We start from the raw sequence: 21,441 nt of genomic DNA, 5'->3' as shown, positions 1-21,441 counted from the left end.
AAATAATTGCAACGCTGAAAAGCACTCAAGCTAAGCTAAGCTATTCTCCTCTCCTTTAAATGGGATTTAACAATTAATCACTAATTATTTCTGGGCAGAGGAGGAGGGCTGCGAGTGCAATTCCCTCAGCGACTCTGCAGCATAAAAGCTGTCTGTAAAAAACCGTGCTTGCACCATCAGCACCAAAACACTCTTTCTCATTAAGACTGCGACATGGGGGGCATCGCATCTGCATGGGCACAGCAAGGGGGTAATTGTATCAATATGGGAAACTGTCTACTGCATTAGGACATTGTTAATATAGTTTTCCAATTTAGCAAATGTAACATGGAGCATCGGATGTTACCCGCGACGGGGTGCAGAATGCACATTTACCCATGATTGAGCTGTTGAATCGCTCGATTATGCTAGCTGTCCGTGATCGCGTCAACAGAAATGAATAGATGAGAAAGACAAGACATCGAGTTTTACGGTGATTACAGAACTCTGCTACACTGATCAATGTGTTTATATGAACTGGGTAAAGATTTACAGTAACAAAGCCCAAACCCACTGATAACACAGGGGACCTTCTTGTGTGGCTTTATTATGGGCCAACAGTGACCGTGTCATTAGTGTGTGTGAGAAACCAGATCTGGTTGTGGGGGTGAAAGTGGTGCACATGTTCTCACTCATGGGAGAATGTTGAAGAGAGATGAAGGCTGTGGTGATGAGATGGACACTTGTGTTGTTGACAGTAACTTGACAAGTTTAATCCTGTTCCCTGAATGGGTAAACAGTAGTGCCAGCCATGCGTGCAACCACACTAACACTTCCTGCATCAGTCTTTGGAGTTCCATTAACTATTTGGTTTTGAAAGCAAGGGCAAGGTCAAATAAAGCCTAACACACAACACGGCAAAGCTCATATTAGACAACAAATGTAGCACACACACATACACACATGCACAGGATAGATTAATGCACTATGAAATATATTTTTCCACTGTACACATGTATGTTTCTCATGATCTTAAATTTTACACTATACTACACAACTGTGTCTGTATAACGCCCCAAAAATCCGGATCTGTATTCTGGTTTGAGCTGGAAGTGGGCGTGGCCTAAATAAATGATTTCTAGCTCTGGCTGAAAAAGAAGTTATTTCCTATTCACAAAATCTGTAACAACAAATTAATTACAGTGCCCGTATGATTATGCCCCACCCCCCGTTTTGATCACTTGCCAATTCCCATATCCCGAGCCAGCACACGGCATCACACAACAGCTACCAACTGGTGTAATTCCACCTACATGAGCTCACAGACACCCACGACTGGCTAGCGTCGCTCTGAATGACCACAGGGAGAGAGTAATGCTATCCGTCCCACCCGGCGAGCAGAGCCAATGTTGATGCCTAGACTCCCGGCCACAGACGGTTCTCATCAGGATTCGAGCTCATAATCTCACCTCCGTGAGGGGAATGCTTTGTGATACTCAAAGACTGACTTGAAATAATGGTACGATTTTCTAGTCTGATATTTCGTTTAATTTTAAATAATTAAATAATGTTTGGGGGGCACGGTGGCTTAGTGGTTAGCACGTTCGCCTCACACCTCCAGTGTCGGGGTTCGATTCTGGAGTTTGCATGTTCTCCCCGTGCCTCGGGGGTTTCCTCCGGGTACTCCGGTTTCCTCCCCCGGTCCAAAGACATGCATGGTAGGTTGATTGGCATCTCTGGAAAATTGTCCCTAGTGTGTGAGTGCGTGAGTGAATGAGTGTGTGTGTGCCCTGCGATGGGTTGGCACTCCGTCCAGGGTGTATCCTGCCTTGATGCCCGATGACGCCTGAGATAGGCACAGGCTCCCCGTGACCCGAGGTAGTTCGGATAAGCGGTAGAAGATGAATGAATAAATAATGTTTTGAAGAGGATACTCTGAATGATGGAAGCCAATCAGGGAAAGATAAGAGTTAAAGCAACAGATCAAACTTTCCTATCATTGCTCTCAATCTACAGCCAGAAGGCATGCGGTCAACACAGTACATAGAAGATTGAGGCTAGAGGAAATCTGCTGCACAACTTGGGTCAACCAGTGGACAGATTTGACTGGGGAAAAAACAACAACTAATAGCGCACATTCTATTTGCATCTGTATTTGTTTTAGTCAAGAACACATTATCTGTTCAGTCCAAATAATGTATTTATTTATTTATTATATATATTTTTTTTGCCTCCCTATCCTGAGTGCATCTTTTGGACAATATATACAATGTACATACAGCAGACAGAGAACTTCTTCCTTGCTCTTTAAGTACATCACGAGGAGATTAATGATCATGCAGTCACAGAGTACTACCTGCACTGCCTGGCTGTAGGGCCCGATGTTAGCCGGCGCCCAGTGAGATATGCTTTGCACATGCAGCGTGTCTCTGTGTTGGAAGCAGTCTTCTTCAGGAGCCGCAGACCAGTCGTGAAGCAGCACATCCATCTGCAAGAGATGACCCACGGGCAGCCGAGCCTGCACACACACCCTGCAGAAGGGAGGAACTAGGATTAATAAACAGATAGGCCAGGTGAATGGACAGATAAACACTTTATTGACTGAGAAGTGAAATATAGTATGTCAAACGTTTACAGCAGCAAAAAGACATTAATTACGTGCAAATGACTCCAAAATTCCAATGAAGTGAAATCAGCTTTACCTGGCTGGAGGACAGTGTCTGAAGAAAAGGCGATATACAGCGTTCACTTTCCCAAAGTCCTCCATGTTTCTCACATACAAGTGAACCAGCACAATGTGCTTCAGCTGCCATGCCTTCTTCTGTAATTCTCCTACCAACAAACACATGTTTTAATAACTCATCATTCATTTACCTTCATTAATTACTTTATCATGCTCAGGGTTGCGTTAGATATCGGTAACACTGGACACGAGGCTGGGATACACTCGGGATTGAATGCCAGTCCAAAGGGCACCAAGCACATCCACATCCACACACTAATTCACAGTCTGGCTAACTCTGAGTCGACAGTCCACCTATAAGCATGTGTTTAGATACCTGTCAAGCTGACAAGGCAGAGAAACCTGACAAGGCAGAGAAAACCCACATGGACATGATGAGAACTTACAGAACTCTACACAGACAGTAACCTGAGCTCAGAATACAACCGGGGACCCGGGGACCATAGAGCCATCGGTTAGACATTGACGCTACTCGTTGTGCCCCAATGCTGCCACCATAATTTCTTACAGAAAAATGTTAGATTTGTGTTGCAAATAATAATCATCACATGTCTAAACTCTGGTTCAATATAAAACCTAGAAAAAAATATTGAGATCTAAAATATTGATTTTCGTGGCACAATAGTACAGCGAGGAAGACTGTTACTGAGTCTTGAGGCAAGGCCTAGATCCCTGTAATAATTTGATAGAGCATCCAGTTTGTTTTCCCTTTGCAGCCCCTCTCTGTACTTCACACAGTGAGCTCACACAAAGACAGTCATTAAATATTAACCTGTTTAATATTGTCTCAATACTGTGAAGGCTGTTTGGAATGTACGACGATAAACATTAAATATGCTTTTCATGTTATGCCTCTCTTAGGGAAAAATGTTTTCTTTTCTTTTCTTTTTTATATGAAAGCCTGCACTTTAAAAGTTCTGCAGGCAAAAAAACAAAACAAAACCCAAGCACTCTTCTGCCTGTGTGTGAGAGCATGTGTGTGTTTTGAAGCAGCGGTTTCATTCTTCCAGTTTAATTTGAAGTGTCTGTCCTCGTTTGGCGAACGCGCAATGGTTGTACAGTGATGGACAGGGTCCCTGACACACGCTGTGCTCGCACCCTCGCTTAAAAGGCATGAGCGAATAAAAAGCAGCCACTTATGGCCAGACGCACCTCTTAAAAGTGCATTTTGCTAACACAACAAGGGGAAAATGTATGAAAGTGACTTTGGAACAAAGGATTATTTGCTGTCTGCACTGTGAAATTGTTTCGAGTCGGGTTGAGCTTTAGAAAAAACCCTAGAAACTCCAGCAACATGCCCAGAAGCAGAAAATACTCTGTCTTTTTGCCTTCATTTATTCTTCACTTCACCTCTGCTAAGACTAATCGCAAACCCTCTGCTCCTGATGCTGCTCTAACTATGCCAGGCTGGATTTACTGAGAAAGGATCGTGCTTGCTTGTGCCATGTTGATGCTAAAACAGAGAGTGATTGTACGCTCAAGCTTAAAACCCCCACACTAGGCGATCTTTCATGACTTTTGGATCTGTGACCCGGAACTGTAGCTAGTTACCTTGCAGCACAGTGAAGGCATGCTGCGTCTGACTCTGGATATCTGTGTGCTCGGAGGAACGGCCGCTGATTCCAGCGATCCACTGATAACCTGCAGAACTTCTGGCTGAGCTCGTAAACTGACACTCTGCGAAAAAAAATAAAAAAATAACAACAAATAAATAAAACAAAATCACGTTACATGTTATACACTCTAGAGTCCCAGAGTTCAACCAAACCTCTATCTAGTGCATCTGTAGTGCACATGGGAATACCTTGAACGACAAGGTCACAATCTCTCATACCTTTGTCCTGTTGATTTCTTAAATCTGATTGGTCTGGAGGTGTCCATTATTTTTCTATAACAGCATTTCCGAGTGTAGTGCCAGCTGTAACCCCAGTCACAGATTTTTCTTAAAACGCTTGTTCTAAAAACCCGCATGGTGGAAGCTCTACACAAGTGGTGGGCAATTTTATCCAGAATAGGTCGGTGTGGAGGCAGGTTTTTATTTCAGACAAGCAGAAGCCATACCTGAGGCTGCTGAAAGCCAAGATCTGCTGAACAGGTGGAATCAGGTGTGGCTCCTGCTTTAGTGGAATGAAAAACGTCACCTATAATGGACCTTTGTGGATAAGACTGGACACCCTTGTTGTACCTAATATGACACTGATAACATCATCAAACCAATAAAATCGCTGCTATGTTAATGAGATGTTTATTTAACATTTCTAGAAGGAGTCTTCAGTGTTTTGTAAAGACCTATAAGTTTTCCATGATGTCAAAGTTTTGGCGCTTTCTGGTTTCTCTGTATGTTGTATGATAAGCTGCGTTTTTTTTTTTTTATTATTACAAGACCTCCTGAGTTTTTTGTGATTGATTGACGTGGCCTCTTAAAGATTGGTAATGCAACTTGAGTTTTTTTCCCCTGAAAACTACCTGAATTGCTAAAATTGCTTAATCTTCTGCTTATACAGTAATTCTTCTTTGAAATTCCTATCAGTGAAAACACATAAGTACTTCCTGTGACATCTGTACTCATGCTCCACACACAGGAACTGAAGAGGCAGAAGGTGTGTTGTGATGAATCGCCAAAAAAACATTCATTTAAAAAAAAAAAATTGCAAGCTCCTCTGAATATCGCAGAGATTGGTGGATTTTGTGTTCATTTCTGTAAACGCAAAATCCAGAAATCTTGAAGAATCGCTTAATAAATTCAAGAGAGAGATTGAAGCTAGGCTATAGATGGCATGGCTGGTTATAGCTGCTACAGTATAACTGAAGTTCAGAACAGATATTTTGGTCTCATGGATGTTAAGCAACATTAGATTAGAAAGTATAAACAGTTTAAAGCACAATGTGTCGTATTTTAATAAATAAAGAATTGGAATCGATGACAGAATGATGGTGTAAAAGAAAGAAACACATGATGGGGCATGCTTTTAGAGGGAAATAATCAGTGGTGTGAATTCAGCTCAACACGAAGCGGAGTTATTTTTAACAGCACAACGTTGATCATTTTCTAGACCAGCATGCAGCATTGTGTTGTTTCAGACATCAAAGAATATTTCTGCTGATCCAGTCACTAATATTTCCTCTGAAGTGTTGTGACATCCACATGGAAGAAACCGATGCCCTTCCGTGTTCACGGTGTGTTTACTAATGAGACTTTCCTTAAAACTGAGTTTGAAGTACAGAAGTCTGCGTCGAGAGTTGTGTCCATGGTAACCGTACACGTAATACTGATCGTGTAGCTGCGAATGCAGGAGTGCATCTTATTAATGAATTAGACTAATGAGCTATAAAACACAAGTTTTATAAATCCTGGATAAATACTAAGTGACTAATTCATTTCGAGACGTCATCTTCTAAAGGAACTTGCAGCAAAACCCATAGCCACAAAATGAAGCAATCAAAACATTCCACTTACAGACTGAACTAACGATTAGTGTGATTCGAGACTGTATTATTCACAGAAGGCTTTAACAACAAGAAAAGATGACAATCTGTGTATTATGATGTGCACTACAGATAATCAGAAAACACTTGTTATATAGAAAAGCCAAGAAATAACCATAATGAAACATGATGCGCATTAAACCAGAGCCCAAGCCGTGTCTGTACCCTGAAGCGCATGACACACACAACATGCACACGTCTCAGAGTGACAGCTAAGGTCACCGTTTGATGCAAATTCTTCCTGTACGTCTTGGGCTTTATCAGCACAGGCCGTCTCCTCAGTCATCATGTCGATGGCGCTCCGGCAAGGACAGCTAGTGAGGGGCAGCACGTTCTCTGTGGAGCCCTGAAACACAGTCCAAATAGGAATAAATCAGGCAGAAAGAAGACAAACACAGCTAACCTCTATGCCTATGTAATTAGTTTTTCAATAACCCTGCATGTGCGCTGTCTGTGTCATTTTTTTTTTTGACGTGCCAGACACAAATAACCGGAAGGTGAATGAACATGAAACTGGAATATGAAAAATATGCTTAAAAAATGAGCTTATTCAGGAGTAATAGGTGACAGCTTGCACTTTTGATGCCTTAAATGCACTTCAGCTGTCACTCAAAAGCTCTGACTTGTGCTCGAGAAAGCACAAGGAAAAAAAATCCACTTACTTTTAGACATCCGTATTCTTTTCTTTTAGACTGCAAACAAGAGGAGAAAACGTTCGTCCCTCCCTTCGTGTAATGCTTGACGAAAGTCTACTAAATGCAGAGCAATAAATATTTCATCTCTCTGTAATCCCCTGCTGTCACCTGCAGTTGGCCATATGATAATCGAATTAATTGTACTCCAGCCTCTCTGAGCTGCACAGAGAAGAGCTTGACTAGTATTAACTGAGGGCACACGCTGCATCCCCACCCCCCAGCGTCCTTCCTCCTCCTCCACCTCCTCCTCCTCCCGGGCCGCTGTTCTTTCCTCCAGAGTGTGGTGTCAGTGTGAATCTGTCAGGCTGATGCAGAGTGTTTCTGACTCCTCTGGACCAGGCCTGCAATCTCCCAGCTCTACGCTGCAGGAGCCACCCTTGAAGGCTAGCTTTTTTTTTTTAAATCTGAAACTAGCCTCAAAGATTTCCCCTCTTCATCCCTACAACCCTCAAAACCACAAAAAGCCTGAAGGTTGGTGTTTCGTCACCCCGTGATCTAATACACACACTCACTCTCTCTCTCACTTGAATATGAAATTCACACCTGTCACATATTTTGAAATTCCAAAATGAAAGGAAAAAATACACTAAACACACTACAGCCCCAGATAGTGATATTTCATGATGCTATTTTGAGACTATCGATCTCTCCATGCAGTATTGTAGCTAATCAGGTCAGCTCCCTATGGAAGGCTTTATGGAGTGTGTAACACGACTAAACTCACTTGTTCACACCTATAAGGGTACTACAGTCCCTAGTGCAGGACATGATACAGGAAAGCAAAACCTGCCACAAGCCTGCATTTAGTTTTGGATAATCTTTAGTGCTTTTCTTTTGCTGGAAAGCTTACTGTATAACTCTTAACATAACCCTTAAACCACCTGAGCATCACGTAAAGAATAAAACACTAAGTGCTGCACCGTTAAAGCAAAATAATCAATGATGGGGTGGTGGGAAGTGACCCTGTTACCACGCTACAGCTGATTATTTTCCCCAGATAGATTTCATGATCTTTATTTATGAAAGAACGTCACATCGTACATTTTATTCACATGGTGTAATTTTTTTACTGCATTGCAAGTCATTTTATATATATATTTATGTCTCTTGCTTTCTTCAGAAAATACAATTTTATATTTTCTATATAGTAATAATAATTATTCCTGTTTCTAGTGTATATGACCTGCGAGACATTCTGTATTGTATGAATGCTACATTTAAAAATAAATAATTTTTGGTTAGTCAGATTTAAGAAACATTTTTGTGTATATTTCATAAAAACATTAAATTTCTCATGATTTCACATTTTTGTACAAGTTTCTGATGACAGGAGTGAATGATGTAGCGAGAGCGTGATCAATTCACGCAGTGTTAACGTAAACCAGTCCCTCGGTCCTACGTACACATCCTATTTCCTCTCTGCCTCGCTTAGCTTCCTTATAACACTGAGCTACATGTAGCCACTGAGCTTTCACATGCCCATGTCAGTGTCTTCATCCGAACAGACGTGTGTGTTGCACCAGTCTAATTTTAGGCTGCGGTGAATATTGCATATGTCAAAGTAGGCAGTTTCAGAGACATGGATGAGAAGGCATGAAAGAAAAATAAAAGAGCATGTGCCTCTGGAGTTAGTTCTCATTAGTGCCTCAAAGTCATTCCCTCTTTTATACGTGGATGGCTTTGAACATCATCCCACACGGTTGGACTTTTAACAGATTTGCTGCAGGTTTAACAGTAAAAACAACATTACTAAAATATTATTACTCTAACTTATCACTTACTACATATTCAAAAGGAAAAATATTAAGCTGTAACTAAAATAATTTATAAATAATTTTATCATTTTATAAAAAATTATTTAAATAATAATTTTTACATATTATTACTAATTCTTTCAATTATAAAGTAGAAAGCAGAACTGCTCAAACAGTTTGAATCCAGGAACCACTTAAAAAAAACAAAAAAAACAAGGGCCTCACAATACAGTCTAACATCTAACTATATAAACATAAGAGAACATTATGTTAAATGTGTACAAAAAGATTTGGGCTCTTTATTGAAGCCAAAGAGATTTTAAACTAGAAATTTTGAGATCAAGAACCAAAAATCCAGGATGAAAGGATTTGATCCTTCTATAAGCCAAAACCGTAACCCCAGTGAAGCTCTACATTACAAACAACACACTTAACACCTCTCTTATCCAACCTAAAGCACACAGTCTATATACTGTTCAGTGTTATTTATCTGTCATGTACAGTATTGTACTGTCTGTTTACACAGTAAGTCTCTTTTCTTGTCTTTTGTCTTGTACTGTTGGCACACAAGCTTTTTCAGCCCTTAATTCTTAGTTCTTGTGCCTAGAGGAACGCTGTTTCATTTCTCTATGTACTGCATCAGCTATATGTAATTAAAATGCAAATAAAAAGCTTCTTGATTTGATTTGACTTGTCGTGATCTCCTGGGATCTGATTCGACTCTGTGTATGTAGAACTGGATCAAGCCCATGAGTTTTGTGCAAACAGCAAACAGACCACATTAGGTTCAAGATGTTTTAGATGAAATTCATTTAAATCATTTGTCCAATCAAATAGCCAATTGAGTATCAAAGGGCAATTTGCTGTATGGACCCCGCTTTAAGGAAGCACTAATGTAAGGCATCACTCACTGTCATTTTGTCTTCTGTGTGCATTTGTGTAAATCGCAGGTATGCGACTGGGGCAAAGGCGTCATCTGAATGTATAATCGTCTCCATCGCATCACTGCAACAACATGCACATTAGCACAAAGCTGACACAAAGCTGTATTTTGTAGTCTAAAGACAAGTGTGTGTGTGTGTGTGTGTATGTGTGTAACTTACATGACTATCCTTTTCTTGAATAAGGGACAGTCAGTGGTGAAGGTCTCGTACTCGCCCCCTTCGCCACAGATATGCACGCCGTACTTCTTTGAAAGCTGATCGAAACAAAGTGTACAAAAATACCACATTATCTCAGTGACAAAATCAACTGGGATTAAATAAAATTTGAGAAAAATCAATATGAGTGTGACCAAAATTTATGGCATACAAATAAAGGGATGATAAATAGCGTTTGTGGATGGTTATGTAAATATCTGAGTGTGTGTATGTGTGTGCGTGTGTGTCTGTGTATGCTGACCTGATGCAGATAGGGTTCCATCTCAGCCAGAGTCTTTCCTAAATGTGTTCCAGGATCCAGACCTGCCAACATATAAATCATAGACAAAGCACAGTGATTAAAAATGACAGCAAGAAAACGCTTGTGTTGACTCTGTCTGTCTCGTACTCTCCCAGCCTCTCTCTACAACACACACAACACACATACACAAAGCATACAGACACACAGACACACACATACACACACATCTTGGCTCCAGCTATTATTTATTTGACTTTGCAAATTGTGTACACAGATCTCTCTGAGTAAGGTTAACGGCTTTCAGTCTCACTGAGAAGTGTGTTTGCTGCCTGGTTCCTCTGAGAGCGCAATCGGGGAGAGAGAACCTGTTTATTTGTATTTCCCCCCTTTAAGTTTGGCACAGGCAAATGAGTCAGGGATCACACATGTGCTCAATAAACAGCAGAATAGGAGTGAGAGAATGATCAACGCATGGAGCGGTTTAAATACTTCTTAAAAACTATTGTACAGTTTCACCAGAGGCTTTTTACCCAGCATGCTCAGAAAGCATCTGAGTGTTAACTTGAAGCTGTTGTGTTAAATTAGAACCATAATAATCTGTTCTTATAACTGAGATGCTCTGTCCAGCTCATGTGCTCAGCGTGCAACCATCCTGCCTGCTTCTCATCTACCTTTTGTTGTAAACAACTCGTCCGGACTGATAAACAAATACATGTGCGCTTCAAGCCAGTATCTACTGCTCAGGAAAGTGCAGGCCAGTTACAACACTGCCATCAAAGTACAAACAGATATCTGACATCCACACACACACACACGCAGAAATACACAAAACACACATGGACACATTCAGTCTCTTATACACACAGACCACAGACACTCAAAGATACACTAAACACACACAGACACACTCTGTCTCTCACACACACAAACCACAGACACTCAAAGATACACTGAACACACACTGACACCCTCTCTCTCTCTCTCTTTCTCTCTCTCACACACACACACACACACACACAAAGATACACAAAACACACACACACCTTGTCCTTGTGAGTAACAAAGAAAGCTTATGATACACTTTTGTCTGACACCTTGAGATTTATTTATCAATCTTTTAGTAAAACTGGGTGTAAAGGTTTTCGTAGACCACAACAAACTGAAAGAAAGATTCTTTAGTAAAACTCTACTATAAATGTTACTTGATGTATTCCATCAAAGTAAATTGAAGTGCATAGAGAGAGAGAATGAGACAGAGATAATGATGATGATGATGATGATGACGCCTCCTTGCTGTGAGGTCAGACTCTAGGCTCTGGAGGAAATGCTTGTATTAGGCAGCATACTATCAAAGTTGAAACTTCTAGCACTCTGAAATGCTGCAGCGCTGCAGGAAAACAGCAGAGCGCCAACAGGGGAAAAGGAGTAGGGTCCTCTAACGTACCCCTGAGGCACTCCGCTCGTAATTAGTATGAGAATATCTAATCTCCTCTTCCTCTCTCATCTTAACCCTGCACAAAGGTAATAAGGGGAACACCATTAAAATTCAATAACCTTTTTAATTAGACATGCCCTTTTAACAAGTTTTGATGATTGGCTTCATTTTGCTACGCGGGGTGGCTTTTTTAATATGTTCATTAAGATCGTTCCCTTAAATAAAACATGATGCGAAATTCAGTGATATTCACTGCTACTAATGTGATTTAAAAGGCACTTAAATACAAACTGAAGTAATTGACAGTAATGCAGTTGAACAGATAACACAACCACCATGATTTTCCCAAGAGGGGTCCAATTCCCAATATCCTCACCCAGTGCTCTCAAACTCAACTCATTTTCCACTTTAAGACTTTCTTTTCTCCAGTGTTTATCTGTTAACACAACCAACTGCATGATGCTATCCAGCTAACTCTAATTAGCCCAACAGCTGCAAATCAATTTTGTTCATGATGTCTGACGCTGAGTTCGTGACAAAGTGAGAACCAGGATGTTTCTGACCTCTGGGAACGTTTTGCTAAGTAACAACAATTTGAACAGCTTTCCAAACCAGCACCTTTCATTCAAAAACCTTTTAACAGACTTCGTTTCTGAATGTTGTGATGTTATATTGTGATGTCATCACCCTGGTACAAATACCACACTATACTCTCACGGTGCAGAATTCACCGTAACCGCACAACCATCGCACAACACACTTAACACTTTATTCAATAGTCTCATATTGATACTCCTTTTATGATTATGACGTTTGTCTATTTATTTTCACTTGTACAGCTTCACACTTTATTGTTCGACAGACTGCATTTCATTTCATTATTATCCTATTTCTATTAGTTTTTTTTTTAATTTCATTTCAATTTCAGATTCAATTTTAATACTTTTTTGAATCTTCACTTGAAAATCTTGATCTTGACTCTCAAAGACTAGCTATGTTACTAGATATTAATAGAGAAAGAGAAGGATTTTTACAGTAGACTTTATTTACCTTCTCTGTTCTGAGTTTTTTGGTGCGGTCAAAAAAAGCTGCCAACTACATGTAGATTTTGAGAACAAACTCCTCATCAATACACAGTTGTCAGACTGTATATTTATAATCACACCCTGAAGCTGCTTTGAGACAATATCCATTATTAAAAGTGCTATACAAATAAAATTGAAATGAATTGAAATGAACTACTTGAATTGGTAAAATGGTTAGCAGAAGATTCTTCTTTTAAACTTCTACCAGTGAAGACACATGAAATACTTACTGTGATAGCTGTACTCATGTTCAACTTCAAGGAATCTAAGAGAGAATGTCCGTTGTGATGACGTCAAAATGACACGTCTGTGTCAAATCTGTGTCATTTTCAAAAAGGCTTCTTTGAATATCATAGTGTTTCTTGATACTATGTGTTCATTTCCTGCTATTGCAATATCACGACTTAATGGAGATTAGCACAGCAATGACACGTCTCAAACTCGAGAATGTGTTGAGAATGCTAACGTGTCTCCTGGTGTAAAATTCAAATCGGCTGTGAATCATCTCCACGGCACTAGTCATAACTTATAGCATGAACTTGTCAGTCTGAAGCAAACCACAAAGCAAACATTTATTATGTTGCCATTTAGGAATTTTATTTGTTTACTGTCCTACAGTTTCAAGCCCCAATGTGGTCCAGCAGCAGGATCCCGAGCTCTCATTGCTGCGGCCCGGGTTGCGTTAGGAAGGGCATCCGGTGTAAAACCTTTGCCAAATCTAATATGGGTACCATGGACCACGTGTGCTGCTGTGGAGACCCCAAAATGGAATCAGCCGAAAGCTGAAACAAGCTGGTTCTGATGCAGCAGTTCTCTCAGATATCAACTGACCAACACATAAGAAAAAAGTAATATGTATATATATATATATATATATATATATATATATATATATATATATATATATATATATATATATATAAAATTCAGACTGAGTGCTGTACAATTGTGTTAAAGGTCACTGAACACACCATAACTGCCAATCAGAGAAAGTCAGGCTAATGTGCTTGGTGATATACTGTATACATCTCCATTCTCCTGCTCCTTTCATGTGAGATTCGCACTGCTTTGCTCTTTCTCCTCTGTACCTGTTATTACCTGACCTGAAGCCAATTACCTCAGCCTATTATGCCACATTAAACGCAAATAAGCCCACTTCAATTCATCTGCCAGCAGCGCAGCCTCGGTGCACTTCAGACAGACAGCACTCCAGTGAAACCCAAAAGAAACGGCCTGGCTCTAAAAGGCTTTCAGCCAGGAGCCTATAAAACAGCAATTAAAGTCAGTGAACTTTCAAACCAGCATATTGAGCTGCACTGAAATGGACTCGAAAGCGTCGATGTTTGCAGAACCCTAGAGAAAGGGGCTCCAATTTGACTTTTATGGTGCAAATTTCAGTGGAGACAATAGTAGGATGTAGCAAATGGAATTTAGGAGGAAAAAAAAGATTGAACATCGATGGCAGCACTCAAGGTTAAATTTAGCTTCACTTTCCAGACTTTTAAATGTAATGGGAGATTAATCACACATCAAATATCACTGATCATTTTCAGTGGATACTAATAAATAAGACAACTTATATAAAGAAGATTTGTGAAAATACTGAAAAACACAAACAATCCGCAAGTTCATTTCTATCACTTCAGATCATTTTCTTATTTTCTTGGATAATGTCTTATTTTCTCACAAACAAAATACACGCAGCTATAATTAACCTACTTCACAAAGGCAGCCCTTCTTGGGTGACATATTTTTTTAATTGAATCTAAATCTGCTAGGAATCTGCTCCGCTGTTATAGAGGACCAAATGAAAGTCTGTGAGATTCCAGATAGCGTCAGAGCGGCGAGTATCTACCTCGCGCACGTTGTCTGGAGATCTGTAGGCTGACAGCTCAGATTTAATCCCTACATTCAGAGAGAAAAGCAAGGAAAATTGGATTCATGATGACTAACACTTAAAAAAAAAAAAAAGGCATCTTGTGCATGGAGCTGAGCTTGTTCATCCTTTGGATAATGCTCTCAAAGACTAGTGAAAACAATAACTCTTTATCATCAGCTCATCTCATAAAGAGAGAGAGAGAGAGAGAAATAGAGAGAGAGAAGGTAAGAGGGAAGACAGCAGGTAGAGACACAAGATCGTAGGATTAAGGTATAGTTGAAAATTTGCTCAAGCTCTTATCTGAAATTCAAAGGCTCTTCACAGAATCACAGACACATAATGACTACAACTCCGCCACATCAAGGATATAATCTTTTTTTATCCAATGAATGAAATAAAGAACACGCATACAATTATACCCTCATCTGATGCTTATCTCTCTGAACTAAAAGGACGTAATCCCTGCTGGTTAAGTCTAATTCGAAGCTCTAACTGAAAACATAGAGCAAACAGTAACAATAAAAGTGGTACGTTTAAAAATTAAAGCTTGCAGCTTAAAATCCAAAATCTGTCTGAATGCAGATTCGGAGCTCAGAGAGCAACCCAGCAATTTTAAAAAGATTATTGGACAAGTCCAGCTAGTGACTAATCCCCCTTCTGTTGTCGCACTGAGCTGAGAATCTTAGCAGGACCTGCGGCTGTCTTGACTCAGGTCAAGGTTAACTTGAACAACCCGAGGGTTGCACTTCTCCATTTACTGTCATTTTGCTCAGCTAATGCTACTTTAATTGTTCCCATCACTGCCTTTTACTGTTCCTTGCCCCACAAACGTCAACAGAAAATTATGATCGTTTTCTTCAGAGTAGTTTGGCTGGATCCACTCACACATCAACGACAGCGTGAAAGTCCTTTCGTTGATTAGATACCACCTGGCCTCACGTTTTGAAAGCTCTTTGCTCTCAGAAAGATTTCTTTGCTGTGTTTGTCCCACAAGCAGGGATCTTTAGTGTGTTAGCCTGGGATGGCGGGTTATGTGGTGAGCTTTTAGAATAAAACTTTTAATTACATACAGCCATTTATGCTGATATATACACTATATACACATCGTATATATAAAAATACACACTATATGGCCAAAAATATGTGAACACTGGACCATCAAACTTATATGTGGGTTTCCCTAAGCTGTTTTTCCCTAAACTTGGGTTAAAACATCCAAGGATTGCCGTGGATAGAATGGAAGAGCTCAAGTGTCCTGAGCCCTGACCTCAACCCTACTGAACACGTGATGGATAAACAGGAACACAGGCTGTTCCTCTAGACCTGCTTATAAGTACTAATACTCTTGTAGCTTACTTAACAAGCAAATCCCCACAGACATGCTCCAAAATCTTTCCAAAGGGTGGACTAAATCTGGAAGAGGATGTCCAACAGGTACATATGAGTTTGATAGTTTGGTGTCCACCAGCTTATGGTCATACAGTGTATGTAGTAAATGATGATCCCTTGATGGTACAGTACCACCACAGAATCTGTACAGCTACAGTGTACTATTTGTAGTGTAGCTACTTCATTTTAATTTTAGGTCTCAAGTATGTAAGCATTATCTAATATAAACTGATAGGCTGAAATATGTTTTTTGTGAGAAAAAAAAAAAAAATCAATGCAGCATCAATTGAGATCATGTCAAAATCAGTAGGCAGAAATAAGTGAATGGAAATCGTTCTCCTGCACACAGCCAATTAACTACTGGAGACAACGCAGCATCTGGGAATCTTCACCTCCACAAACGTAGCAATTAACTAATTACATGATGGTTTTGATGCTGCCAGTTTGTCAAGCCAATTATCTGTATTTTTTCAAGCACAGGGACTGCGAATGAAAATTTACGAAGGCCGTTCAGGTTATCTGTATAGCTGTGAATAAAAAGCACTGACGAGGCTTCGACACACTGACAGGTTTCCCGATCGCATGCTGACGACGCGTGTGGGCAGCTGTTTCAGAAAGACAGCGTATCAGCCGTGTCAGAGTGGTCTGTCTTCCTACAGCACGCCAACGCCTTCTTAATGTGTGTTATGACTTGCACATAACCTGTGTCCACCAGCTGCTTTCATGGACAAACCCCTGGTCGACACCACCGCCAAGCTTGCGTTTGTCACGTCACATTTCACTTTGACTCCTGAAATGAGAAAGGAGGATTCTTTATTCCTACCTGTGGTCTGAGCGTGCAGCAAAAACGCCTATCTGTCACCTGATATCCGCACACAACACGCCTAGCTGCTTCAGCACGCTCTGGTGAAAGCTACAATTATAGCAGCAGGGCCTGATGGCCCCACGGCACTGTGAGACCATTCCACTCACACTCATTTGTAATTACAGACACCCAGAGGCCAGGTGAGGAGTCGGCGACGAAAACATCTCACTCATCTACCTGTAGTCGACGTGAGAACTCACACAACGTCAGTTCTACTAGTTTTCCTTTTTAATTATTAGCTTCCAGAAATGCAGGGAATCTGCTTTCAGGAGCCTGTTTTGTCAGAGTGAGGTGAGGAGGGCATGTGTGTGGCTTGGGGCAAATTTGGAAAGCTTCTTGTGTTGGGTGATTTCGACATTCTCGCCATCACACACATACATGCATACACACATGCACACACTCACACATATTCATACAAAGAGCCTTTGTGCTCAGGAGCAAAACCAAAACAATCTCATCAGCATAATTACCTCTCTTCTGCTCCTACACTGAGTTCACGCAGGAAGGTTGAAACACGGCACATTGCCACCACACATATCAAAGCACAGAGTTATTCACTTTTATAGACAGAAAAAAAGGCTCACGAATCACTAGAATAGAACAAAACGGATCCACCTCTGACAAGTTGGGAGGGGGATTAAGGACAGGTGAATACTATTCTTTACTGTTAATAGATAAACCAGTATTAGATCTGTGCTGCTTAAAAAATATAACTTCCTTAGCTGAAAAAAGCTCTGAATAGTGTCCTCTTACTTCCAGCTACAGTCTTTTGTCACATTAACAGCGTTTTAAATGTAGATCCTGTAGGTCAGAATAAATTAAATCTCTGATTTGGGAAAAAAAAAATAGATTGACAATGTGCTTGTATGCCTTTTCAATTTCTGACTAAGTGACAACAAGCACATAAGAGTGCATAAACAACATTGTGATCGTGATTTATGGCTACAAGTAGCTCAAAAATAAAAGAATTATTTTCAACTTAATTATCATCCATCATTTCCCCTGTCAAGCGATTCACATAATACCCTTAAACCAAGAACTAGCCGCAACAGAAAAGTTGTTTTTTTTTTTCCTCTCAGCAGTTCTTAGTGAGTAACCAGATATGGATCTCGCCTAAAGGCAGAGCATGGAGTAAGAAAACAGGTGACAAGACACTAACCTTGCCTACATCACCCTGTCATTTAACGGCTTAAATGAGACATACAAGATTTTAATCTGATCTACACGCCCTGCATGCTCTGAGGTATGCAACAACTCCTCTTGGGGAAAAAGAAAAAAAAAAAGCACACACCTCAGCTTCCAAACAATAAAGAAGCGTGAAATTACTAAGGGCTTTCATTAATGTGCAAGCACTCATCTATGATCATGCATCAACTGCCAAGAATTCGCTTCTTATCTCCTCCCACTGTGCTTCACTTCACTGCTTTGCTCCCTGGCTAACACGTCAACGCTTCTGCTGAGCGCTGATTGATTATTTGAGCAGACTTAGGACCTGCTCCACACTTCTACAGGCCTGTAGTTTTAATCTGGAACTCATCACCCACCGTACGCCGCCACCTTGATGAGGAAGGCCTGAAGGCCAGAGGAGATCATCTCACTGAGCAGATCAGCTTGCTCACGGCGCCACAAATACGCCAGAGGCTGGAGCTGCAACCTGGAGCACCTGCATCACGACAGAAACAGAAAACAACAAGGAAACAAACAGAGAGAGAGAGAGAGAGAGAGAGAGAGAGAGAGAGAGAGAGAGAGAGAGAGAGAGAGAGAGAGAGAGAGAGAGAGAGAGAGAGAGAGAGAGAGAGAGAGAGAGAGAAACAACAACAACAAAGAATAATCAGTGGAGACAGGACGGCGGAGACAGAAAAGTGAGCTGTATTCAGGGAGGAACCTATGACAAACTAAACTACTTCAAAGGCGATTAGCACTTTTTCTTCACCCGGGCAGCGCGCCACTGCCATGCTCATGTAGCACAAACACGGACGCCCCCTGAATGGCAGCAAGGCCTGAGTGAGAGTTAAGAGTGCAATTAGAACAACACAGCCGCCCTCATGGCGTCCTTCCTCTCAGGAATGGAGACAGGTTAGGTAACCTGAGCTCACAGCTACAGAGCCGTCTGTTTACCCCGAGGAAGTAAGCGCAGAAACAATAGCTGACTGACAGAACTATGAGCTGATACAGAGAAAAAGAGAAAGACAGAGAGAGAAAGAGAGAGAGAGAGAGCACAATGATAGGTCTTGCTGTGTGTGAGTGGAAGGTAAAGCTAGGAGTCGTGTATGTTGAGACTGATTACCATGCAGTGGTGATTCTCTCATCAGATTTCACATGCAGAGTCATTTGCTTAATTCGCTAATGTGAGTCCACATGATGCTGCAGGTTCATGAGTGAAAAGAATGAAATAAGATGCGGTTTACTTACACGTTTTCCACCCGAACTCTCTGGTAGTCAGACAGAATGGCTCCAACTGATACAGCTTCAACACCTTCCTTTTCCTGAGCAACAAACACACAAGGATAAATACTGCATATTTAAAGGAGACATATGTGGTAGCAGTTGTAACTCTGTTCGGCAGTCGCTCGGATCCAGAGGAACTGATAACAGTTAGTTATACAATTGAGATATTTTCATGATTGATTGCAGATAGAATCTTCATACGGTATTTTATGGATACGTCCAAGAACAAGACAGTCATTTAAAACTTAATGTACAATCACCAGAGAATTCCATTTGTCTATCTGTCAAAGCCAAAAAAGGAAGCAGTAAAAGGTTATGTGAAAAGATGCTATATACAGTAGAACCCAAGGTTTGAAGAGTGTGAGGATTTTACAGTATCTGCTATATTAAACGTATAGAGTTATTCCACATCTATCAAGAAATAACTGTTTAAAGACAAGACAAAGGTTGTTATAAAGACGTACGTTATAACAGAACATCAGATCGCATTCAGACACAGATTTGTTATTTCTGATCATTAAGGAACATATGTGAAACCTTTTCACATAAATGTCATATTGATATAATTTCACTTTCATTTCACTTCATTTCAAAATTTCACTTTTATTTTCTTGGCCACTTTCTTCCTCAAAGGTTCATTTAAAGGGAAAAGGTTTTGAACAACAATCAAACTAATCCCAAACTACAGTTTCATTACTCCCAGTTTATGGGACACAAAGGCAAACTGTGGAGCTACTGCTAAAGTGCAAAGATATTCAAATGCATGAAAATAATAAATCTGTTAAGTAAAATTAATACTGTTAAAATAAAGTTAATACTCGGAGTCCTGGTGAACTCCGATAATGACTGCAGCATTCACAAGCTCTAGACACTGGACCGGCTGTCAATCACAAAAGCAGGAAGTATGACATCAAAAGCAGACAGTAGCAATAGAGGTAAAGCAATATTTATTCTCCTTCCTTTGCACAATGATACCCGGTTTTAAAGCAGATAACAGAGCTCAATAGCAGGTCTCTTCCTCTGTCAGATAGGCAGGGGGGGGATGTTTATATATGGAAGGGGTAACAGGGTTTTCCTGACTCCGTTCACGTCCCCTGCAGGGTGGGGAGACGGCCTACGTCCTGTCCTCTTCTTATCAACAGTCTCAAAGAAGCACTGACCCTCGGCAGAAAGCCGGCCCTCTGCGCTGCTCACACTAACCGCTACACACCGGCAATGCAAGAGGCATCATCTGAGCAGTGTCCATCTTCCCCAAATGCCATTTCCCTTTGTGCAGCCTGTGACGTACAACTCAGCTCTCCACTCCTATACACAGCTGGAGCTTGGAGGATTTAAACCATAGAGACAGCAGCTGCATTCCTATAGAAGCCTAGACTCTGTGCTAGTGCGCAATTAACATTTCCACAATGATTAAACGTTTTATTCGAGCCGGACCATAAATTCTGAGCCACCACACACTCCGGCGGGACGATGAGATTTCCACCGAGCGCTGAGATGAGTTCATTTTCAGCTGCAAAAAGAGGACAGTTTACAGGCACATCGAGTCACACACAAACACACACAAACACACACACAAACACACACAAACACACACACACACACACACACACACACACACACACACACACACACACCACCCTGCAGCTTCATTAGGACATTACATGTGCTGTAATTAGAATGGGGGGCAGCCCCACGCGCAGGGATGCACAAGTTGGCAGTAAATTACCTTGTAGCCATTATCAATTTCCCAGGCTACTGGTGCTTAAGATAACCCTCCCCTCTCCCTGTGGTCCTTCCTGCAATTTTTCTCTGCCTGATAAACATGCTGATTAAAAAGAGCAACGTGTAAACCTTTGATACTTTTTTAAATGAAATCCATGCCCTGCCCGAGGCTGACGCTTGCCTTCCACACAAACACGCCAGCTAATCAGATAAAGAATATATATGTACGCTTGTGTATGTGTGTGTCAGGGACATGGAGACATTACAGCCTCGGGCCTGGCTGAAACATAGGCGAGTGAAAGCATGGTGAGATCCATGCCGGCATGCACTCGCTCTCTAGTTTACACACATGCACTCTTACAGTCTACATAGGCAGTATTTTAAACCTGGAAAAAATAAAAGAGTACCGTGTAACTAACGCTGATGACTTGGGTGTGTATTCAGCTATTTTAAAGCTTTTCATAATAACAGAGTGTAAAATTTACAAGTCAGGGACAGGCAGGAGTGAACAGTGCTAAACTGTTATATATAATAAGAGGGCATTTCTGGGTTAAGCAGTG

The 21,441-nt window shown here is 40.9% G+C and overlaps 1 protein-coding gene across 2 annotated transcripts in view; it reads right to left on the bottom strand.

Annotated features, from left to right (window-relative positions):
* dph6 (diphthamine biosynthesis 6) overlaps positions 1–21,441 on the bottom strand; it is a 63,634-nt gene that overhangs the window by 24,972 nt on the left and 17,221 nt on the right. For both annotated transcript variants that reach the window (XM_060879429.1, XM_060879431.1), the window contains 9 exons: positions 19,124–19,197; positions 18,256–18,374; positions 10,059–10,120; positions 9,761–9,855; positions 9,569–9,662; positions 6,431–6,554; positions 4,274–4,399; positions 2,682–2,811; positions 2,336–2,510 (listed from right to left, as the gene is read on the bottom strand). In XM_060879429.1, coding sequence (XP_060735412.1) covers positions 2,336–2,510; positions 2,682–2,811; positions 4,274–4,399; positions 6,431–6,554; positions 9,569–9,662; positions 9,761–9,855; positions 10,059–10,120; positions 18,256–18,374; positions 19,124–19,197 — 999 coding nt within the window. The remainder of the gene's footprint in view (positions 1–2,335; positions 2,511–2,681; positions 2,812–4,273; positions 4,400–6,430; positions 6,555–9,568; positions 9,663–9,760; positions 9,856–10,058; positions 10,121–18,255; positions 18,375–19,123; positions 19,198–21,441) is intronic.

This window comes from Tachysurus vachellii, chromosome 10 (genome assembly GCF_030014155.1).
Source record: "Tachysurus vachellii isolate PV-2020 chromosome 10, HZAU_Pvac_v1, whole genome shotgun sequence".
Classification (NCBI taxonomy): domain Eukaryota; kingdom Metazoa; phylum Chordata; class Actinopteri; order Siluriformes; family Bagridae; genus Tachysurus; species Tachysurus vachellii.
This window is presented reverse-complemented; position numbering and strand designations above follow the sequence as displayed.